The sequence below is a fragment of the Rhinolophus sinicus genome, chromosome 2, assembly GCF_057876585.1.
Source record: "Rhinolophus sinicus isolate RSI-liver-muscle chromosome 2, RSI-T2T, whole genome shotgun sequence".
Lineage (NCBI taxonomy): Eukaryota > Metazoa > Chordata > Mammalia > Chiroptera > Rhinolophidae > Rhinolophus > Rhinolophus sinicus.
This window is the reverse complement of record NC_142502.1, coordinates 169,262,984-169,288,554: the sequence shown is the minus strand read 5'-3', so window position 1 is coordinate 169,288,554 and position 25,571 is coordinate 169,262,984. Positions and strand designations below refer to the sequence as shown.

The 25,571-nt window shown below is 35.8% G+C and overlaps 1 protein-coding gene across 4 annotated transcripts; it reads right to left on the bottom strand.

Moving 5' to 3' along the window:
- Positions 1-6,414: 6,414 nt before the first annotated feature.
- On the bottom strand, positions 6,415-25,553 carry DPY30 (dpy-30 histone methyltransferase complex regulatory subunit). 4 transcript variants are annotated; one of them, XM_019741618.3, is made up of 7 exons: positions 25,303-25,553; positions 14,013-14,155; positions 13,810-13,906; positions 13,640-13,709; positions 13,507-13,554; positions 8,849-8,991; positions 6,415-6,758 (listed from the first exon to the last, which is right to left on the bottom strand). In XM_019741618.3, the coding sequence occupies exons 4-7, from the start codon at positions 13,673-13,675 to the stop codon at positions 6,686-6,688; spliced, it is 300 nt and encodes a 99-aa protein (XP_019597177.1). In that variant the 5' UTR covers positions 13,676-13,709; positions 13,810-13,906; positions 14,013-14,155; positions 25,303-25,553; the 3' UTR covers positions 6,415-6,685. The 4 variants fall into 4 exon arrangements, with proteins under 4 accessions (XP_019597177.1, XP_019597158.1, XP_019597167.1 ...); XM_019741599.3 differs by lacking the exons at positions 13,810-13,906; positions 25,303-25,553 and having other exon boundaries at positions 13,953-16,527; XM_019741608.3 differs by lacking the exons at positions 13,810-13,906; positions 25,303-25,553 and having other exon boundaries at positions 13,973-16,525.
- Between the last annotated feature and the right edge of the window lie 18 nt (positions 25,554-25,571).

The window sequence follows — 25,571 nt, the reverse complement described above, 5'->3', positions numbered from 1 at the left end:
TAACTAGATGAAAGTGATATAGCTAGCCTCGGTTATTCTCATCTATAAAATGGGGATAACAATACTCAAGGAGTGTCCCTAGGATTGACTTAATAAATGTAGAGCCTGACATAGTAGGCATACATACAACATTGTTTCCAATCCTCCATTATTTTAACAACCCCAGTGTTCCACAAAGAATGACTTTAAAATTATGGAAGAATCACAGCAAAGTAGGATGTCTTGGACCTCCCAAGAAGTGTTATGAAGTAAACCATTCCAAAACTAGGAAGAGAGTAAAAGTTGCATATCTTCAATGAAAGATTTGGGGTTAAAACCATAAAATGTTGTGCCAGAATTTCACACTAAACAGATCCTTGGTAGAGTCCAAAACACATAACTGGCTGCCTAATACTCAAGTTTCTCTAGTGCCATAACAATATACATTAAAAATAAAAAGTACTATCCTATTTCTACACCTTTTCAACTCGAAGGCCCCAGGATCTTGTGTGAAATTCCAGTCTTAAAGCCTGGTCAATCACTGGAACATTCCGACTTTCACACTTTTTCTATACTGTTACCAGGCTAACATACCTCCACTGAATCTATATATTTTTTTACTCAATGTTTAACCCTCTCACTTTATCACTAACCTGCCCAAATATTAAGATATGCAGAAGAAGGGGGAAAAAAGGACGGGCCAAGTAGTCATTTAGGGATTAACAGAAAAAAGAGCTGGGGCTCTGATTCCATGGTACCACTCCTGGAGTACCAAACTTAGTGATAACTGATGAAATGGTAAACTTTTCATTGTATATTCCAAAAAAGGAAACTGTTGATATGGTTGATATGGTGTTGATAACAGTGATAGCTCTTGAAGTTAATTATTGTTGATTCTGTTTCCATGGCCAAAAAAAAAAAAAAAGGAGGGGAGAGAACAGTGGATACAATGAACTAAGAAAGTTTCGTATTTCAGGCAGGTGAAATTAGAAAATCAGATCTGAGTCCTGGCTCTCACTCAACAACTCAACAACATGTGATCATGGGCATCGAGTAATATAATCTTTTCAAGCTGCAGTTTTCTCATCTATCAAATGCAAGCAGCAGTAATATCGAAGTCACAGGCTTGCTGTAAGAATCATTATGTAAGGTATGTGAAATGATTTATTAACTGTTCTTTGTAAATGTTTATCATTATCCTCTGCTCCTAGCAACAATCCTAGGTCTCATTCCAAACTAGTAATCTAATTTAAAATTAAGCTTACATCCTATTAAAATGTTCAATTGGAGATTTATTTATTACTGGTCAAACTCAGCAAAGACCACAATGCCAAGCAAAGTAAAAGGTTAGAGGATCATCTATTATCTCTAGAACACTCTGTATATCCTATCATTACTCCTTCTGTCCATCTTATTCTGGCTACTTTATTTAAGGATAGACTCTTGAAAGAAATAAGTTGTAACTATTCATTTACCCACCTCCCCTAAATTAAGGGATATCCATATAATGCAAAAATACTCAGTATCCCAGAGAAGCCTGTTTGGCAATACTGTACAATTCCCATGTTATTATTAACAATTTCCATTATATCCACTAGGGATTTGGGTTTGACACTCCATAAACAGAATAGTAAAGGGCAAGAAGGAAATCTTCATTAAGAGTCTTTATGAAGCACAGACCTTCAATAAATAAGGCACCACTAGACCCAGAACCCAACACTAATAACCCAACATATCTTCTGAAATAGCATGTCAAGTATTTACTACAGCGTATATTACTTCTGTACTAGCAAATTATCACAACCAACCAGAATGTCCATTAATATAAGACTTGTTAAATTAGAGTGTATCCAATACATATAAACCCATGAAAACGAATGAGGTGGTACTATAATATACTGGTATGTAAAGAGTTAAATAAAAAATAAAGCAAGCAAGTAAATTGCAGAACAACGTGTAAAGTATGCTACTATTTGTGTAAAATGAGTACATATATTTTCATACACTTGTATATATATGGAATACTTCTAGAAGGATACAAAACAAACTGGTAACAGTAACTGTTTGGGTGGCTGAGGTCCAAGGAGGGGGAAAAAGATTTAACCTTTTCAATGTACATCTTTGTGTATCTTTTGAATTTTGAGCCATATACATATTACATATACTACCTATACGAAACATAATAATTTATTTACATCTTTAGGCTTGATCTTTGGAATCTACATGGCAATATTAAATGGACTATTTTTAGGTTTTACTTATCCACAGCTGCTGACAGCTTGAGGAGCCCAATTACTAAATACTATATGTGTGTGTGTGTGTGTGTGTGTGTGTGTATGTGTATATATATATATGTATATGTATCAGAAAAATATTCTAGGAATATTCTAGGATGATACCACAGGGTTTTGAACGAATCAAGGTTGAGAGAAAAGTTTAGTATAAAGGTGCTCTTTTCATTTCAACTAAAATTGGCACTCTAACAGAATCAGTCAATTTTGCCCCTTTCTTCTTTAGAAGCCTAACTTCGTAAGTAACGTTTATTAAACGCTTACTATGTACCTGTCACTGAGCTAAGAACTTTACACATATAATGATTCTTGTAAGATGATTTAGAAGAAAATTTATAAGAAAATTTGTTCCCAATTTTTTGGAATAAATTTTGTACATAAAGCTTTTTTCAAATTTATTATTTGTGTTATTTAGGATTCCCAGAAATGAAATAGAACTGAGTCAAAGATTTAGGTTTTTTTTAAAGTCTGATAAAATTTTTAAAAACTCTTCTTCATTACTGACTGCCCCTTTTATCTCTGATGACCCATTTTCCACTAATATATACTTTTCTTACTTTCCAATTTAAATCCAGAGATTAAACAAGTGGATTCTCAGTGATAGCCACTTACAGCTTTCACCTTTTGTCCCTCATTTCTACAGTGTGTGACGATATGTATCAGGCTTCCAATTTGATAATGCCTTTGTGGAATCCAGTCCAGGAAAAGACCTGGCTACAATATTTTAAGCTATCCCTACAACCATTCGATCACGTTTCTAACGGAGTTATCAATCTTAAAATCCCATTATAACTTCTCCTAAATAAGATTTAAACACAGGTTCAATATTCTTCCTCTAGTTTCATCAGAATTAGGTAGATGATCACCTTCTATCCAAACTGCTTTTCTTTTTTGCAATTCAAGATCTGTTTCCTCCAGGAATCTATTCCTGATTTACTCTACTGGTCCTCCCACTAACCCACCTAGCAACATAATCCACTCTATAGGATATGGTCCTTTACTCAATTTCTGTATTTTTTTACTAAACAGTATCTTCCCTATAAATTAGGTGCTCAAAGAGTAGGAATTGTTTCTATAGTTGCCAGCTGCACATAAAACATCTCATCAAAATATACTAGTAGAAACTTTCTTAACTGATTTCTATTTAACCAACTTACTGGAACAATGATCTGTACTCCCATAGTAAAATACACTGAACAATACCCACCACAAGCTGAACTCTTGAAGCTGGTAGACTACACTTTTTAGGAAACTCTCACACTATTGCACTCTCCTCCTAAGTTTGTGTGCATAACAAGGATCATGTTCTCCAAGCTATTTATACCAGTTTTACTAGGTATTACCATTACATAATTTAATTAAATATTACATAAACCAATGAAATACAAACATACAATACAAAAGGTTTTTGTACAAAAATCCGGTGCAATGCTTTGGAAAGACTCAATAAAAACAACTGTCAAATTATAGGCAGATGACACAGGCTGGAAAAAATGGAAAAACAACTATGATTCTACAAATTACTTCTTAAATGTCTATAATCTTACTCTACTTTCAAAAAAGCCTGAAACTGAAATTTGTAGACCATACTTTTATAAGAGTGGTTTGTGGAAAAAAATGATACAGAATTCCAATCAAAGAACCCATACCCAGAGCAAAAAACTGAAAGTACTGTACTGCCATTTTAACATAGATTGATATTTTTAGGTTTAAAAAAAACAGTTCAGTGTCATTTAATTCCCTACTGTGACTTACTTGAAATTTCATCTACCAGCCCAATAAGAGGGCTTTTACTATACACACATAAGGTCAAATTGATCCCCCCACCCCAAAGAAAAAATGTAAGCCCACTGACAGCATTACAGCAGTGTAAAATAGCATTAAGCGGAGGTAATACAGCATTAAGCTGGGTTTGATTCCCTGTCCCAAACTTACTTCCCCAGTTACCTTCAATAACTTAACCAAATCTCACTTCCCTCATCTAAAAATGAGGTATTAAAATTAAACCTATTTCACACGGTTTTGGGGATTAAATGACAAGTCACAGAAAAGTATTTAGCATGGTACCTGGCACATGTTAACAGCCATGTGTACTGCCAGCAAAAGCCATGCCTATTCTCAGCCCTTACTAAAAAAAGTATCAATTTAAAAATTGAGTAATTTAAGCCCTATCTCAAATATAATTCAATATAACACCGTAAGTAATGGAGCACTAGGCAGAATACTGCATTACTTCTGAGTGGTCATTAACCAGAGGTGTATATCAGAACGTCTTACTTGTCAAATTCAGAAGCCCAGACTCTATCTCAATTGAATCAGGCTCTCCGGAGCCCAGATGTATATTTATAAATATTATGTATACTTTTTAATTATATATGTGTGTGTGTGTGTGTATATATATATATGTAAGTGGCTCTGATGGAAATTGCTAAAGTACTGTTAAAATTATTGATGCTAGGCCAGTCCAGTGGCTCAGGTAGTTGGAGCACCTTGCTCCTAATGCCAAGGTCGCCAGTTCGATTCCCACATGGGCCAGTGAGCTGCACCCTCTACAGCTAAGATTGTGAACAACAGCTCTCCCTGGAGCTGGGCTGCCTTGAACAGCCAGAGGTTCACGTGTGCTGCCGCCGGCTGAGTGCTGCCACGGGCTACCGTGTGCTGCCAGGAGTGGGCAGTGGCCACTGTGAGTGGCCAGCAGCCGGCGAGAGATGCGGTGAGCTGCCGACCAACGACTTAGTGACCAACTGCCTCAGCGGGGTGGGGGGTTTTAGCACAAGGCTCATAATACCAGCATGGGCCAGGGAGCTGTGTCCTATACAACTAGACTGAGAAACAACGGCTTGAACCAGAGTGGGGGAGGGAGGGTGTGGAAGAAAGGGGAAAGAAAAATGATGCTTTACTAAAAGATTACCCAATTGTACTCACTCAACTGTTAAAATACCACTAAAAAGACAGGCAGATTAACATGAGTTAGCTAAATAATCAAAATAAATTTGATGAAATGCTTGTGAAAACTACAAGTAGGAGATTCCAGTATTTCCAGGTTTTTCCTATTCAAACATATAGATGTAAATCAAAACCATATCACCTCCCTTCAAGTGTCACTCCTACTGAAGTCCAGTATTAAAACTGTAAGACATACCTCATCAGCGTTAAATTTCTAACTTTGCCTTCATGTGTTTAGCTGGGATACAAGTCTTAAATATGCTTCCCAAGCAGGATGTCTCAAACTCAGCACTATTGACATTTTGAGCTGGATAATTCTTAGGGGAGGGGAGGGCACATGCTATCCTGTGCATTGCTAAGATACTCAGCAGCACCCCTAGCCATTACCCACTAGATGCCAGTAGAATCCCACCTTATTCCAGTTGGAACCAATATGTTTCTAGATATAGCCAAATGTCCACTGGGGAGAGGGGGCCCAATCACTCCATTTAACAGCTACTGATCTAATGAATGTTTTTCCTTTGTGGCTCGTGGCTCTCTTCAGACAATTTTCTCTTTTCTTAGTGCATTATCTGAATTTCCTCACACAGGACAAAGTGAGCACACCCCAAAAAAAGGACTGGCTGGTGTTTTTTATTGCAAAAAGAAGCAATGATGTTAACTAGCACAAGTACTTCTCATTTAGCTATAAGCAACACATTGGCAGAAGTGGGTTTGAATGCCAGTTCAAGCACTTACCAGCAGTGTGGTCTTGAGCAAGTCACTTAACCTCTCCAAATCTGTTTCCTCATCTGCAAAATGTGAATAACAATATCTACTTGGCAGAGCTGCTATATTAGAGATAATTTAAGTAAAATAATACTGTGTCTGACACGTAGAACTGCAATGATAGCGATTATATTATTAACATAAAGTTTGATGGCATGGGAGGATATTGTATACTCTCTGTAGTGCTTATACCAGAATTCCAACTTTACTGTGGATCAGAATCACCTGTAATAGTTGTTAAACACTGAAGATGTCATCCTCCAAGAGGTACAACACTGAAAAAAACTGATTATTTCTTTAATATTATACTTGACTCTGATGTACTTTCATGCTAATAATAAAACTAAAACATTCTAAGACACAAGAAGCAATTCATGAAAACAATTGAACCACATATTTGTCACATAGAACAAAAACTACTTTAAAATAATGACGTTTTTACAGTTTATTTTGAAGTTCATTTTAAAAACAAAGTTAAAGACAGTCTGAGAAAAAATTGCACAAAATACTCATTAAATAAGTATGGTGATTAAATCAAAATAAAGGAAATATGTTTTCTTCTGCAACTCCGGTAATGAGTTGTTGTCCTGAAGGTTCTTATACTTCCAAAAAGGGATGGGGGGAAATCATAGCAATTAAAGCTGCCTCTTAATCGTGTAAATCTACAGTAGAAACCAAATTTTTCTGTTCTTCCCAATAAGTCAGTTTCGATCTTCAAACTGTGCCTTGTTTTTTAAAAGATATGACGCTAGAAATTCAATGGGATTTGGTGGTCTGTAAGGGAAAAGAAATCCAAAATTTAGAAATTTATATATTCTAGATGTGTTAATTTAAGTGTACCGTTCCATAATGAAAATACACATTTTAAAGTTTAATTTTCTTTTCACACTCAAAGGCCATTTGTAGTAAATATAGCAAATGAGATAGGCAAGTAGGTTAACCAAAAATGTTTAAAGAAACTGAAATTTTTGTATGGCTGAAATCTGGTTATGAACTCAATTCTAAAACATAAGTTTCAAAGATGTACTGACAACGTGATGATGATTACCCCATGGTATAATGACTTGAAGGGACCACAAGTGAGGCTTCTGTGGTGCCAGCAGTATTCAGTTTTTTGATCTGAGTGCAGATTACATAGATATGTTTGGTTTCTGAAAATTCATCAAGCTACATACATATGATATGCCTAATTTTCTATTTGAGTATTATCCTTCAATAAGAATATAAAAAACAATATGGGAAAACGGCTGTAGTATCACCAAGACATGTAGATGAACGCCCCAAATGACAAATCAAAGAAAGCAATATTCATTTGAACAAGTTCTGTTGTTTCTTTTTAAGAAGTCACTTCTATTTTTCTTCAAATAATTTAAAGCAATAATAGTTCTAATACTGCCACCACATAGCACACCTGAGAAATTAAACATTTTAAAATTAAAGGGTGTTATTTTATATTTATCACTTATACATAAATTATTCTTGCTCGGAAAACAAGTCCAAAGATGAAAACTGGGGGAAACATCTATTTAAACCCTACAAGGAAAAGGCATACTGAGAACTGATTTATAATGATCTTAAAACATTCCATTAGCCCTTGAAACAGTCTTTTGAACAGCCTAGATGGAGAACATTTTTCAAGATTAATTTCATGAATCATTTTACCAGACTCCTTACTTAAAAACTGTATTTACTAATACCATGTCACTTAAAAACTACTTCAATTTTTTTCTTCCAGTATGTAAAGTAATACTTAGAATTTCTATTAGCCTTCTTTAAAGAAAGAACAAAAAAATAACAGATGTCCAGATTTCAACTGTCAGTAGTAGAGCCAAGACATACCGTAGTCATAAATTAATAGTTTTATAAATATAACAATCTAAAACAAATGTTTATCATATTTTACATAAAAAAATACATATTTTAAATCAAGAACTCACCCTAACTGTAAGACGTATTTCCATCAAGTTCCTTATCAAGTTATGTCAGCTTGCTACAATGTTCATTATTATTTGTTGAATAAAACATAATCTACACATAATGTTGACTAATGGTTACTTACAAAAAAAATTCTTTTTATTGGATTTGCTTACACAGAAAGGATTTAGGTAGAATTACTGGGGAAAAAACATCTACAGAAAAAAGAAAAACTGTAATGTTAATAAAATGTAAATTAAAACAACTTGGCAAAAAAAGGTTATAACACTCATGCTAGGAAAAAAAACCCACTCATGTTGTTGAGCCTATAACATTAGAAGATTTTTAAGAATAAACTTTTGGACATAAATATGATACTATGTGTCAAACACCGTAAAAATAGTCATGTCTTTTGACCTAGCAAACCAATTCTTGGGAATTTATCATAACAAGGTAATTAAACAAAAACAAAAGAGGCATGAAAACATATAAACTGCCTGGTGATGATGAATAACAAAGGAAATTGGATCTAAAGGTTCAACAATAAGAAAATGGCTAAGTTAATTGTCGTACTTTTGTAATTTAAATTATAATCATGAAGGCTATGCAGAGATATGGAAAAAGTTTTTTGTTATAACATTAAGTAAAAAGGAGATATAAAATTACATGTACACCATGATTACAAATCTTTATAAATATACATATGGTCTAAGACTAGTTAAAAAAAAAAAAAAACACAAAAAACCGAAAGTGTCTGAACTGATTATAGCTGACAAAAAAATCTTCAATATCCATAAATTCTTTATATATATATACATATATATATATATATATATATATATATATGTATACATATATATATAAAAACTATATTAACTAATGATATTTCAATTAGGGAAGTTTTATTTTGCTTTCTCTGGTAACTCCTTTCGCAGATACTATTATCTTACCTTTCCTTTGCAAGCACAGCAAGTCCCTGTAATAAGATAGGCACAACTGTCTGATCCAGGTAGGCACGAGTTGGCAAAGACTGGAGATCCACTTTCTGTTTTGATGACTTTTCTGCATTAATCTTCTCATTTTCTACTATTCGCTAATAAATTCAAAAAATATATGCATGAATATTATAAATAATTATATTATTTTCAGTACTAAACGAAAATTAATGGAAACATGATGCTAATAGAAAAAGTAAGTCAAGGATTAGAAAACTGGTATTGAACTGCCAATCTCTCTGCCAAAATAAAATCAGACCTATCTCTAAAAATTTCATTCAAGTTTCTTCTCTGAAGGTACCATAATATTTCTTTTAACGTCCTATCTTCAGATCCTAACTCTTTCTCCCCTTTCCTCTGGGTTTTGAGAAGTAGATACAAGTCCTTTTTCTTTTTTTCTTAAGAATACCTTCTTACAATAAGCGTCCAAAAATCTGGATATGAACACTAAGCACTGAATCACAGTGAGAAAACTAGTCCTCTTTCAATTCTTTCACGACAGAAAATACCAGGACAAAGTCTCAGCTTGGTACTAATATGTCTTTTTAACACTTCTGTAATAACACTTGCAAAACTCTCTTCTTGGAGCAAGGAGGCTTCAAGCTCAAAGCCTTCCACTGGCAACAGAACCCAGCTAAAATGTATTACCACTGTTTTGTATCCAGTTTTTACTTTTATAGTTACCCTCTATCACAGTGAAAATGCTTTTTCCATTTATGTTCCTTTTTTTACACAAATGCATCCATGATTTTTCAAGAATGAATAGATTTAAGAAAAAAAATTAGTAAATAATAGCCAAAAAATGGGGAAAATGACTCATGTGGAAAAGATGATTAATGTGATATTCAAATGATATTTAGGAAACAATGACTTGCACTTTCTACTCCGAAGAACCCCCAAATTTTGGGCCTTTCACATAGATTCATCTGACATCCAGAGTATGAAAAACTACTTTATTGAAAAACTTTGCCTTGTTTAAAAAAATTAGAAAGAAGCAACTATCTAGCACACAAAACACTATTAAGAACACTTCCATTTAAATGAACTTTTGCTCCAAACATACTCACACTGAATATAAATGAATCAATAACAACAAATTTTTCTACATTTAATTTTTTTTTAGATTTAATTTTATTTTGTAAAAAGTGAGAAAAACTTTAATTGCATATCTACAACATGTATGTATATATACCATGGTTTCCAAAGATACTTCCCACAGCTATGGCAGGCAACTATTCTAGTTTTGCTTATGAGTTTTCAATCTAATTTTGGGACTTAGTAAGAAAATAATTTTCTATACATAATTAGTGTATAAAACAGCTATTTATTTGCCCATGTATTACTTACTGGTCATCAGTAAATTTCAACAGACAATAGCTATATGACAAAAACTTGTCAATTACATGACATTTCAATGCCTAAGCAACTCCTATAGATCCTATTAAAAACTCCTTGACCAAATCCTCTCACTTGTTTCACTCAAATATTTACTGAACATTGACAATATGCCAAATTGCTATGCTTAATTTCAGTTAAGTCAAAATCCTGAATTAACCTAAAAAATATATATCCAAATTACTACAAAAAAATAAATAATAAGCTGTTGACAGTGTAGAACAGTGATCACAAAAAGAAAAAAATGAGGTGAGTCCTATGATTGCCCAAGCTTACTGCTTCCTGCCTGGAAAACTTACAGGATGCAATGCAGGGAAAGGGAACCAAAGCAGAGCCCAGCAGTCTCCCTAAATTGAGAAGAGAGTTGAAAATTCAGGGAGACCAAGACATCTAGAATTTGCAGGGCAGGGTACTAAGGGGGAGAGAGTTGCATGGAGAGGACAGAGTTGCACAGAGGACACTAAAGAGATAGCTTTCCAGTCTTTTCCTGAGCACTTACCAGCGTGGGTGTGAGGGAAGTACTCAACAACAGGGAAAACCCCCTGAAAGGAATGGGGGCACAAACCCTGGTACTCACACAAGGCCAAGAGTAGTTCATTTTCCTGTGACCCAAAATGGCCAGACCTTGTAATATACGAAGCATTGGACAGAATACACAAGAGAAAACCAGGCCTAAACTAAAAAGCTGGTCAGCTCCTCCCTAACAAAGCTCCAAACTCAAAAGGATCAAATTGTTTCCAAGTAACTTAATTATGTCCTAGAACAAAACTCAAGAATGTTTGAAAGAATACAAAAATAACCACTACCCAACAAAATAAAATTCACAATGCCCAGCTTCCTGTAAGAAATTGTCAAGCAGGCAAAGAAGCAGAAAAATACTACCCATAATGAGGGGAAAAACCCAGAAATTATACAAATGATAGAACAGGCAATGCCATTAAACCAGTTATGTATTATAAGACATTCCATATGTTCAAGAAGACAGAGGAAAGCACAAATAAATTAAACTAACAAAATACTTCAAAGTATTTGAAGCAATGGCTGAAATTTTTTCAAATTTCATGAGAACTCTATACCCACAGATCTAAAAACCTCAATGAATCATAAGCACAAGAATAAAAAACTTTTAAAAAGTATACCAAGACACATCATAATCAAATTATTTAAAACCTGTAATAAAAATTTTAAAGCACCAAGAGAAAAGACATTAAGTATGAAGGAGCAAAGATAGAAATGATAGCATACTTCTCATCAGAAACGTCAGCCAGAAGACAGTGGAGTAAATCTACACCCAGCAAAAATATCTCAAAAACGAAGGCAAAATAAATGACCTTTTCAGACATTCATAAGTTTAAAGAATTCCTTAGCAGCATCAGACCTGCATTACACAAAAGTGTTAAAGGAAGTCCTTCAGGCAGAAGGAAAATGATAATAGATGGAAGTCTGAATCTACACAAATGAAGAGCCCAGAAATGGTAAATACGTGGATAAAGGTGAAATACTCTTTCTTTTTGTTTAAATCTCTTTGAAGAAAACTGACATTTTAAAGAAAAAATGCAAATAATCTACTGTAGGGTTTATAACATATGTAGAAGTAAAATATATGATAACAACAGTACAAAGGCCAGGAGAGAAGAAATGGAAGACTACTGTTGTAAGGTTCTTATGCTATACATGAAAAGATATAATGCACCTTGATGGTAAATTGTGGTAAGTTAAACTTGCATACTATAAACTCTAAATAAACAACTTAAAAAATTTATAATAAGCCAATAAATAAAGTATAATCAAGAGAAAAAGCAGCAGTTGTAGAATAGTGGTTTCCAGATTTTCACATATCACAAACAAGTAGAAATAAAACAATACAATGAATGAAGAAACTAACATAGGGTTGTTAATTCTATTTTGCCAAGTAAAAACTTACAAATAAATATAATTATTACTTTACTATCACCATTCATAAAAGAACAGGCATTTAGAAATTATAAAATCAAGAAGACCAATCACCAAATAACATATTATTAAACACTCACTCTACTCTCATTTTTTTTCTCACTTTACCATGGAAATTGGTCTGAGGGTTTGAAAAAAAGCATCTGGGTATCACTGCTCTACAGTAGCATGGCTCTGGCTTCATATACAAGTACCATCAAAAAAAAAAAGACTATGCTGATACCTAAAAAGAAGTCTCTTAAATGACTAGAATACAAACTGGTGTAAAGTATCCTCACCTGATACAGCACAGCAATTCAAGTAAAAACTGTATTATCAAGAAAGAAACTCTCTTCCTAATACTGATATCAAGGCAATAAATATTCCTAGCAATTTTGTTGGCACAGAGTAGTCATTCCACATGCCAGCAAACTCTCGGAGTTGGTCAAGACGGGCAATACAACTTAATTGTACTTTTAAAATGTCAACTTGCCTCGGTTTAACACACAGCTCTCCACGTACCTCCTGGAGACCCTGGACAAGTTATTCAACTTCTCTGAGCCTTACAGGGCTGAAGATATATGCAAATTACTTAGGAGTGTTCCTGGCACATAGTAAAAAGGCTAAAGAAATATTAGCAGCTGTTACTATCATTACTCTGCTTGTAAATGCTCCTGCCCTCATTTACCCAAAATTAATCACCAATAATGTCTTTTCTTTTGTAGTAAAATGCACACATCTCCTTCAGGAAGCCTCTATTTTCTTAACAAATTGAAGACAGCTCTGGTTAATTCATTTGTTCCAGCATTCATTCATTCATTTACAAAGTAACTTCTACCATGCAAGGTAAAAACAGTTTCTATTATGTGTTTCAGGGCTTCCACCTGACTACTGAACTCTGCAAAGAAATCACCATTTATTAAATGTTGACTCCACCAGCACACAATTTTACTACAAAGACAATGGGTTTCTTAATTTTAATGTACAGTTTTTCCAAAGCAATATCCCAACAGATGCATTAACAGACCAAAACAAAACGATCTGACAGTCTCGATTAGTAATGTATGTTTTTTTGTATCACTTTTCGAAGTGCTACCTCTTGGCTCAAAACTGAATTGAACGTCTGTATACCACGAAGTGTTAGTACTACTAATGAAACAAGCTACCCATAATTTGATACTATTTGGTTTATGATAAAGTTTTCTCTTGTGCAAAGCAACTTAGTAAAAATGGATCCCGAGTTTTCTCCAGCTCTTAAAGAGACGCATTGGAACTGGGCACGTTACCTCGACGTTATCTGTGAGGCCGTACTCAGAGTGAGGATTTTCTGCAACCTAGAAAACAAAACACAGGTCACAGAGACATCAGCCACCCTTTCTTGCCGCACACCGCCACCCTGAATCCAAGGCCTACTGATACCTGCGTCTGTCCCTCCAGCATCTGCTCTGGCTCCATGGCGGACCCTGCAAGTCAGTCCCCGGATACCAGTCTTGGAAAACAAGAAGAACGGTGAGTTACCCAGGAGATTTCAACACGAAGAAGCCAGGATGGAGTCCAGCCCAGCCTGCGACCCCGCCCCTCACCCCCACCTGGGCGCGGGAGCACCCTGAGCAGTAGAGGAGCAGGATGCAACAGTCCACGACCGGGCGGCCGCATCAGGTCCGAGAGCTCCACGGTCCCAAGAACCTACAATAAGCGAGGAAAGGGGGAAAGGGGAAAGGAAGATGATTACCCGCGCCCAGACGTCCGTACCTAAGAGCCCCGCACCGCGCCACCAACTCCCAGCACAAACCGCTTCCGCCGTAAGTGACGGATGTCGCACGACTGCCGCGCTTGCGCAGAACTCCCCAGCGGGCCTGGGGCTAGGAGGAATCCTGACCCGGTGTGAGTCTACTTGTTCTCTGCGGTTCGCAATGTCCTGGGCAGTCTGGCCACCTAGTTTACGAGAGAATCATTCCTCGGCATGCCCAGCCATGGAGAGCACCCCTTTCCCCCGCGCTCAGAGCCAGTGACTAGCCCAGCTGGCAGGGATTCGGCCCGACCACACCTCGGTGCCGCCTGAAAGCTTCTGCCGAAGCTCTTCACCGCGGAACCGAGGCCACTTATTGGGTAGCTCTTACTAGAAAATCTCAGACCCAAGACCAACAGTCTTCAAGAAAATGTCAGGTTTTACCCTAAAGCCAAAGGTCGGGAAAGAATTAGTGTTCGCGGGTTTCGTAGTAAGCCTAAATCCTTAAATCTATGAATATAATGTTAATGCTACCTTACGTTTGTATCAAGATGAGCAATGCAACTAACTGGCTTTCCAAACCACAATACTGTTGATACTGTTGTATTTGTAAAAACTACGAAGAATAATGTGCCTCCTATACAAAATTTGTAAATAGCAACCAGGATGTACTAAATCAGATGGTTATAATTCCAATAAATTCAATTATTTTAATGTAAATATAAGTGATAGTCATTAAAGTTCCTACCTTTGATTCAATAATCTCATTTGTAGTTCTACTTTATGATAATTTAAAAGCTTCATATCAACTATTTGGAGACTAAATTGTGGCATACCTATATAATGGAATATAAACCATTAAGACATGACTCTAGAAATATGGAAATATTTATGACTATAACATTGAGTTTTTTAAAAGGGTAGACTACAACTTCATTTTGCTACTCTAAAAACTGAATGGATAAAGATCTAAAGTAAATGAAATTTGTTCAGGAGCTAGACTTGTGGGTACAGTTTTAAAGTTTTGTTTTATAATGTATGTTTGATTAGTATTGTGATTGATGACAGCTACCATATGGCACTTTGAGGATTTTTCATGTGAGACTGATGCAAAGATGTGGATGCATATGTACAGGATGTAGAAATTGACTAGTACGTATATTTACTCAAACTAAGATTAAATACTTTCCAGGAGTGGGAAATAACAGCAAATAAGGCCAGAGAAGAATTGGGAAAACTTAGAGAATAGTTATGTGCATTGCTAGATTATCATATATCCATATATTTCCCAATGCATAGTAAGCACTCTATGTATTTCCAAATTCCAGAACGTAACTGAGAGCTGCGAATTTACATTTTCTAAGTACCGACAATTTTAGTCACGTAGGAAGCTCCTTCAGGGCAGGGACCTTGTCTTACATATCTTTATACTTCGCACAGTGCCTGGTACATTGGAGGTGCACAACATTAATTGAGTTGATCCATAGTCAAAATTGGATATTAATGTATACACTGACACTTCTGAAGACAAAAAAAGGCAATATAAAAATGATTACTGAAAGGGGAAAACACAGAACAATTAACTATCAGCCAGGTTTCTCTCAATCTAGAGAATTATCAGTGTGGTTTACAAAGAAGCTTCACTAGAGTTTTTAAATTTATGCATTATTAATTGAAAGATGCAGAGAACAAGCCATAGCAGCAGAGAGATGGACAGAAAAAAGTGACAGCTGGAAATGATATAAGTGAATTAGCAAGAAAGTAATAGGAAGTATAAAGTTAATTGAAGATAGGGCAGAATGCTGAGTTTTGATATGAATTAATTCTAAAGATGATAGCCCTAGGAACCATGATTATGACAGAAATTTGCAATAATGTGTACTGTCTAGAAAGCAACAAATTTTAAAAACGAGAAGAACATTTAACTCGTATTTGAACTTGTAGTATCAAACTTTGTTCAGGACTCCTCTCTGCTTCTGTTATGCCCTTCTATCATGGTACTTTACTTACCTCATTCTGCTTTATATTTTATTTAAACACAATTAGATTTTCAGCTCTTCAAAGGCAAAGATCTTACATATTCCTTGTGTTAGCTTGTTTCTGATATTCGATAAATAGATTTTCAAAAGGAGTGAATCTATAGGGAAAGAAAGACTTGCACCAAAGTTCTACTCTCTAGACTTCCTGTTTTTCTTGGAATTTTTGGGGAGATAGTAGCTATAAATTCTAGAAATACATAGAACTCTAGAATCTAGAATAATAAAGAAAAACTACTGTTGACCCCCTTTTTAAAGACTTGGTGCAAATTCCATTTATGCAACATTAACCTATTAGGCAAGACCTGTTTATGAAGAATACAATATGTATAGCAGTGAAACATTTGATTTGGGAATACATATTAAAACCTGGTTTCTTCACTTGTTTGCCATGTGCAATTAAGCAAGTAGTTTAACTCTTCGGACCTTCATGTTTTTTCACATATAAAATTAGGAAATGATTCTTACCTCAGAGAGGACCAAATGAGATGAGGTAGATAAAATTGCTTTGTAAACTGTGAAGTTAGCTATTTTATCTATACCTAACTACTTTGTTATAATGTTCAATCTTTTTTGTTTCTATTCTTTTTAAGTAATTTTTGGATAAGACAGTGCTCAGAGAAAGAACATGATTCAGCGTGCACGCACTCACATGCACACACAGATGTTTGCAGAGAAAAATGTAGAATTTATTGAGTGTAAATGGGCCCTCTGAGCACAGTTTGTGGGGAGAGACACCAACCACCTCTCAAGATGACCTAAAAATATATATATTCCAGATTTGGTAAATCACTTTCCAAGGAAGTATCTTTTGGTAGCTAATATAGGAAAACAACTACTCTACCTATAGTTCCTTTGTGTCTATCACCAATTCCAGACCGAAGCACCCTTACCACCATCCCCATCTTAGAAATGTTGGTATATCAAGGAACATACCAAATGGCCTTCTTTGGGTGTGTGTAGAGGGGTATAATTTAAGTACAGTTGGATACAAGATTGTTAGTTATATTAGTTTCAGTTGTCCAGATGGGCTTTTTGAAGATATTAATACATGTGTTCTTCTGATTTTTATGATACAAACATCTCAGCAAGACAAGTATTAAAAATGAAGAAGGGGCCAGCCCAGTGGCTCAGGCGGTTAGAGCTCCATGCTCCTAACTCTGAAGGCTGCTGGTCCGATTCCCACATGGGCCGGTGGGCTCTCAACCAGAAGGTTGCCAGTTCAACTCCTTGAGTCCCATAAGGGATGGTGGGAAGTGCCCCCTGCAACTAAGATTGAACACGGCACCTTGAGCTGAGCTGCCTCCCAGCTGGCTCAGTTGGTTGGAGCACGTCCTCTCAACCACAAGGTTGCCGGTTTGACTCCAGCAAGGGATGGTGGGCTGCGCCCCCTGCAACTAGAAAACCGCAACTGGACCTGGAGCTGAGCTGCGCCCTCCACACCTAAGACTGAAAGGACAACTTGAAGCTGAACCGCACCCTCCACAACTGAAAGGACAACAACTTGACTTGGGAAAAAGTCCTGGAAGTACACACTGTTCCCCAATAAAGTCCTGTTAAAAAAAAAAAAAAAAAAGAAGAAGAAAAGGCTAACCTTACTATCATTTCTAATTTTTAAATTGTCAATTATTCTTGCCATTTCTCATAACAGGTTATATTTAGACTTTTTTCCTAAAATTTCCTAAATGGTTTTCAATTTTTAAGTTGATTTTATGCTTCATTTTCTTTTTAGAATCCAAATAACTTAAATTCATGTTTATAAATAGGTCATAGGTTATTAAGTAATAGTTACAATATATAACTTTGATATCTTTTAGTTTTAAGACATCCAGAGCCATTCCATGTTAATTTATGTTGCAACCATTTGTCTTCTTAAAAACAAACTTGGGCAGTAAAATAGAAATGGGTAGTTATACTACCTAATTTTAATACAAGATTTTTTTAAATGTTTTTCTCTATAATATCAGACTGCATTGATAATGCATTCATATATTGGAGAGCAGAAAAAAATTGAATTAGAAGTCCAACAATGTTCAGGTACCCTGAGAAGTAATTTACTTATTCCACCATATAATACTCTTAATACCCTTACAAGGTAGGTATGATTATCCCCATTAAATAAGATAATTTTATCCCCTTCTAGATAACAAAATAGATTCAGAAAAATTGTCACATAATGTTACATAATTATATAGCTAGTGAAATTTCAACCCAGGTCCATCTAATTCCAAAGGTTGTGCTGCTGGCTGTACGTAGAGGACAAATGTATCGGTTAGTATTCTTTTGGTTTCCAGTTATAGAAATCCCGACTCAAATTTGTCAAACAATAAAGGAGACTTTCTGGCTAACAACTGAAAAGCCCAGTAGTAAGGTGGACATCAGACAAGGTTTAGTCATGGCTCCTATACGATTTCTCTGTGATTTTCTCCCTTCATCTTTTCTCTGTATATTCAGCTTCAATCTTCAGGCTGCTTTTCTCATGAGTGAGAGATGATTGCTAGTATTCAGGGTTACATGTTTTCTTTTTCAAGTTCAAGGAAAGAAAGCATCACTTCTCAGAGGCCTACTGATGGACCAGAAGTCTGAACTTTGCTCTGATCTGTCCAACTTGTTATTTTGATAAGGTAGGTGCCTGTGCAGAGTGACACAGACCTGAATTACTGCCAATCCCTAAACAATGACAAGGACGTGACCTGGTGGTCGTTAATCCCACCTAAATTACATGACTGCTACCGTATGCACTGGGAGAGGGCTGGTTCCACAAGGGAAAATGTCAGAATGGCTAGGAAGGGGTAAGAAAGGGAATGGATTCAGAATAGTTTGTTTTAAAAATTAAAAGGGTAAAAATATTTAGATAAAATGTTTTAATTGGGAGCTACATGGTTTTTTATTCTATGTAACACATGCAATAATTGGAAAGAATATTTAAGTAATGAGTCTGATCAATTGTGTGATAGTATTAACAGATCTTCCAGTTCTTTCTTCCTTTCATTCAGGTATTTATGGGGAGTGTGCAGAGAAAAGTTAACATATCAGACCTGAAAATACTATCCTTAGAAAGACTTGCTTGTAAGATTGGCTGATGTCTGGGAATGTGAAAGATAAACAGTTCCCTACACTGACATAAAACTTTCCCTAAATGATGAGAGTAGTTCATTGTGCCTAAACTTTTGTGCAAACAACATGATTTATGGTAAGTACCTGATTTCCTTGTAGGGGTCTGGGACTTTGGTATGTCTTCGACATAGGTTGCCTACATGATCAGCCCCAATAAAAACCTAAGCACTGAGTTTCTGATGAGTGTCCCTGGTAAACAATATTTCACACATTAGAATTTATTGCTGGAGGAAATTAAACGTGTCCTATGTGACTCTACTAAGAGAAGACTCTTGGAATCTGGCACCTTGTTTCCTCCAGAGTTTGTGCCATGTGCCTTTTCCCTTTGCTGATTTTGCTTTGTATCCCTTTGCTGTAATAAATCATAGCTATGAGTATAACTATATTCTTAGTCCTGTGAGTCCTCCTAGCAAATCACCAAACCTGGAGGTGATCCTGGGGATGTTAAGCTCTTGGGGAGTTTAAGATAAAAATAAGTAACAGTGCCTGCCCTCATAAATGTGTATGCTCGTTCAGCAAGAGCGTGTGTGTGTGTGTGTGTGTGTGTGTGTGTGTATGATTACCTATATAAGTAAATGACAATATAAGATAATGACCGATTAAAAGCTTAAGATGAATGATACAGAGCATAAATTCTGAAATTCGGATAAGATTGACATAAATGTAACTAGTCATCTTTGGATTTGTATTGAACAAAGAATCAATATTTAAGCAAAGCTGGGAGGGGCCACACTTTCAGTCTATAATATAGACTGAAACACTAACAAAGAGAGTAAATGGAGAAACTCAGATATCCTTACAAGAATATAGAATCGAACTTATCTGACAAGATGAGAAGGGCCTCAAGGACAAAGAAGGCTTTTGAAACCACCGCAGTTGGTAGAAACCATCTTTGAAAACAACTTTTATGTGCCCCAACATTCACCCTGTGCTAACAATTCCCATTACTTTGCTTTTCATGTGCACTAAACATGCCCTGCCCACCATAAATACAGAAATGTAATATTATATTTATATACCCAAGTACTTTGTTTAGAGTGATGATTGAATATACCCTCTGATATCTAGACTGCCATTCTAGAGCATTCATTTATAGAATCATTGCTTTAAAATCAAGTTGAGCAGGTTGGGTAACAATTTATGCTCTTACACCTACTACTATTTCAAAACCATGAGCTCATCGTTCACACTTTCACTAGTAACAAATCCTCTAACTAGAGAATCTCAAACTGGTATCTGTTTTGTTTTAGTGTGTCCGTTTTTAAATTTTGAACCATATCTCCTAGGCAATAGAAGATTTCACATAAAAATTAGAATTCTGGTTTCCCTTGAAATATTTTTAAAAGACCACACTGAAAGGCAAAAATCAGCTGGAGCTAGTGAGTAACAGCTATCCCACCTAATAAAGGGCTGCTACTCCAGTTTCTCATGGTCTCCATCATTCACATCATATATACATTTTTTTAATTCCACACCCACACATAAGACTCATGTTATATGTCTGACCACTGCTGCTAGTTTTTTATTTTAGTTTTTTGGCCACTGCATCAGACTATAAACTTGATCTCATTCCCAACTATATTCCTGACACCTTACTCATTGCCTGGCATGTTGTCTAAGCTAAATAACTATTTGTTGAACAAGTGAATGAATATGTGCTACAATGTGAACTCAGTACAGGGAAATGATTAATTGTCCAAATTATATTTTTGCTTATTAACACAGCTATAGGATGATAATCCCCTGATTGTTCCCATCCCTCACCTTCAACCATGTCTTTTGTTTCTTTTAAGTTTTCTGCTTTTCTCAAAATCAGTCATCTCCTCTCTTGGTTCTAGGCATGCCATTTTATTTTACTTACTATTATTTTTTTAATTTAAAAGAGGTCCTTAACATCTGTCATTGGTCCCTACTTCAAATAATCCAGCATATCTCAAGATAAAGATTTAGGGAGTTCCTTAGAAGTAGAGCTAAAATATCCAAACAACTATTTGGTGATAGTTACTTCGTAAATAGATTAATGGGTTAAAGTGATAAAGTGACCAAATGTCCTGGATTAGTTAGCACAGTACTCAGTTCCTCCTTTTTGTCCTGGTGACACTGGCCCAGATTCCATTCAAGATTAAGTGTCCTGCAAGTTCTTACCATCTGAAAACTGGGAGGCTGTCACGCTGTAGATTAAATGGCTGAGGTTAGAATCCTCAGTCCAGGCAGATTATAAGGCCAGGGTGACATTCAGGCACTATTTTTCTTGAGATGCATTTAGAAAGATGTTAATTCAGAAAATGGGTTTGACTGGGATATAATTCCAAGAGGCAGAAGATGTGGGTTGAGATTACTAAAAGTTGAGATCCCAGTACTTTTTAAATTCTGAAATGGCACTGTAGGTATAACAGACAAAAACAAATAAATTGATTAAACTTTCTTATGTTACAGGACTTTTCCTGGAGGTTTTAGATTTATTTTTTCATTTTGTAATTTAATTCTTATTTAGTTCATTTTACACAGAAGGTAATTAACCAAAGAACTTGTCCCACATCACACAACTAAGTGGCAGAACCAGAATACCAACCCCAGTCTTTCTGACTCTCAATGCCATATTTTACCATGCCAAAAAATAAAAAATGGCCAAGGTACAGAAATGCACAGTTAATATTAAGTACAACCGGATAGTAGAGACTTAACAAGTGGAAGGCCAGAGGCCAGAAACTCAACATCTGGATGACCAGGAATGAAAGATCACTCCTGCTCCAGAGGCTAAAAACGTATTTATTTCATAATTAATAAAATATAAACAGATTATATAAAAATGTTTTTTTCTGGAAGAAAGCCTAGATTTTTACCTTAAGACCTGAAGTAGATGTGTCATTAAAAAATATATGCTGTTGAGCAAGTAACAGACTGTTAGAGTCTCAAATTTCTTATTTTAAAAAATGGAGTAAAAGAAGATGATATGGAACATTTGTGACAACATGGATGGATCTTGAGAGTATAATGCTAAGCGAAATAATTCAGACAGAAAAAGCAGAGAACCATATGATTTCACTGATATGTGGTATATAAACCAAAAACAACAAAAAAACAAGACAAACAAATGAGAAACAAAAACTCATAGACACAGACAATAGTTTAGTGGTTACCAGCGGATAAGGGGGGTGGGGGGTGGGAGATGAGGGTAAAGGGGGATCAAATATATGGTGATGGTAGGAGAACTGACTCTGGGTGGTGAACACACAATGGAATCTATAGATGATGTATTACTGAATTGCACACCTGAAATCTATGTAACTTTACTAACAATTGTCATCCCAATAAATAAAGAAAAAAACAACAACAATATCACTTAACTCAAATAGTTCAGTAAATGTTAGTAATAATAGTCCTCATCATCGTTGTTGTTGTTGTCTCCTTAAATTTAAGTAAGTTAATTTACCTCCTGATTGAAACTAAGAAGGTTTCTATAATTCCAAAAAATGGTTTGGAAATGCTTTCTTAGATGAGTGGTCCATCCTAAGTTCCTGAGGTAAAAGGAAATTCTACATATAATCATAGTGGTAGATTACTTGCAAAGATGCCACAATAATTCCATATGGAATTCTATATATATGAATATATATATATATATATATATATATATATATATATATCCCTTTACAATGTGACTTTGCCACTCCTCCATCAAGATGTAGAATTTATTTTCCCATCTCTTAAACTGGAGTTGGCCTTGTGATTTGCTTTCATGACAGAGGCAACAGAAATTACATTGTACAACTTTAGAGTTTAGGCTTTAAGAGGCCTTGCAGCTTCCACCCATACTCTCTTGAAAGCCAGATGCTATATAAAAAAGTCTGGAATATCCTGCTGGAGACATATACCCCAGCTAATAGCCACCACCTGCATCTGGACGTGTGCATGAGGATAACTAGGTCACCCAGCCCCCGTCAAGCCATCAGATGACTTCATCCACATGAATAACCCTACGCAAGGCTGGCATAAGAACCATCCAGCTGAACCCAGCCCAAAATGCTGACTCATACAATTGTAAGTAAATAAATGGCTGTTACCTTAAACCGGTAAGTTTTGGAGTGGCTTATTATACAACAACAGATATCTACAACAATCACCATGTTTGAATTGTTTTTCAAATTACTAATATTTACTAAATGAATACCAACAGCAAGGCTAGGTGCAGAAAGTGAGACAAATTATGTAGTTTGGCCACTGCCTTGAAACAAGTTTATAACCTATATCAGGAGGTGATAAAGTATTTAAGTAACTATTACACAAGGCACTATATTAAAAGAGCCATCGAGTAACACAACCATATTGTCATAAGAATTAAAAAATAGGATCATTTCTGCTGGAGGTGATAAGGGGAGGATTAATCAAGAAAATAATATTACAGTTAAGCCTTGAAGGATTTTGACAGTGGAGGTTGGAAAAGAAGCAATTCTAAGGGAAACAAAAATGAATGAGAATTATAGTCCTGGGAGAGAGTAAAGAATGCTCACACTTATCAATAGTTTTAGTTTTAGTTTATATGTGTAGCTATGGGAGAGCCATTCTTCAACAAATAAGCAACAACTTCATTCCAGGCACTGCCTACTTCTCTGTTATTATGTAATAGATGTAGAAACTGAAACAGAGGTGTGGAAGCTGTCACTAATCCAAGCTCACAGAAAGTGATGCAGCAGGGATTTGAATGCAACCATTTTGATTCCAGAACCACTCAATTGGGCCATGTCTTGATTAAATTAAAAAGTTAGTTATATAAGGAAAAAAATATCCTGGCACCAAACTGAATATCCACCAACAGTTAAATAGTAAAATAAATTGTGGTAAATTTATATAATGGAATATAGCAGTGAAAATAAAAGTACTATAATTGTACAAAACAAGGAGAAATCTCCAACACTTAAATATTGAGCAGAAAAAGCTAATTAAGAAGAAAACATGCAGTATGATTGTGTCAAAATCAGGCAAAATCATGTTGTTTAGAGATAACTACATACATTGCAAAACTAAAACGAAAGTCAAAGAAATGATGAGTACAAAATTCAGGATAGTGGCTTCCTTCACAGGGGGAGAAAAGAAATTGAAATTAGGGAGGGGTCATAGAGTTCTTCAAGGAACTGGTTACATTGGTTTTTCTTAAACTGGATCCTGTTTATCATTTTAAATTACAGATATGTTACACACATCTTGTTTACATGATATATGTTTAAATGTAATAGATTTCACACAACAATAAAAAGTACTGTGGGGTTCAAAAGAGAAAAGTCAGGAATTGAAATGAATCAGATATTAGAGAGGGCATTTCAGAAAAAACAGAGGCAGGAAAAGGGGTTGAAGAAAGGAAAAATAAGAAAGAAACAGGGAGATGGTTATTTTTTTTACAGTAGCCTCTATTTGTAGGGAAGTAGTGGTGGGAAAAAATTAGACAAAGTTGTGGCCAGAATGTGGAGATTCTTGGAAGCTGGCCTGAAGCATTTGTAAACCTCACACTGTAAACAATGGGGACTTTGTATCAGTTAGCATTCCTCAGTTTTAGGTAACATAAAACAATTATGACTAACCCAAATAAAAAGAGAAAAAAGAGAGAGGTAGAGAGATGGATGGAGAGAGAGGAGGGAAGGAGAAAGGGAGAGGAAGAAGAGAAACAGAAACAGAGAAATAGACTGAGTAGTTTTATTGGATAGGTTACATTATCAAGTGACCAGTCTAGGAACCTGGCATCTCTGGGGATCTCAGTGAGATGAACTGATAGACCAGCTCTTTAGGGCACTCAGTTCCTACTACCTTCTATCCCAGTGTATCTCCAGCCAAGATTTCAGTTTCTAGAAGAGTATCAATGACCTAGTATGTCTACTTTTGTGATCTGGGAGGTGGGGTTCTGTGCTTGCAGCTCATTAGAATACAGGCAGCAGAGGTGTGTAGGTAGATCCCAAAGGAAGGTACATCGAATAGAATTTTTTTTTTTTTTTTTTCAAAAAAGGCCCCGTATGGTTTCCTCAGTGAATTATGGGATGATTACTGTCCAAAACTTAAGGATTCCCTTATTCAAGCAAATTGTCTTCGTCTAAAATTGTACTAATTTAAACCTCTGGAATCGTTGGCGTCATTCCACTGAGCTAACATTTTCGTCTTGAGTGACCTTACGTTTGTACGTCTCTACTACTGCACCCATCGCAGATAATTACCAGATTTGGTACCTATTGCTTGAGAGAGAACTCAAGTTAATTATCCTTTGCGGAAGATTGGCAGAAAACGCTAAAAGAAATACATATAAGAAAACGATGACACTCCGAGACAGAAACCCTGCGGCCTAGCCGAGCGACGCCAATCCGCTGCCATCCCTACTGTGAGTTGACCAGCGTTCCCAGTTTGGGAGCTCCCAGGGGCGGTTAAATCCGCAGCGACGGTCCGAGCCGATCGCGTAGAGCCGAACTGCACACTGGGAACTTTAGTT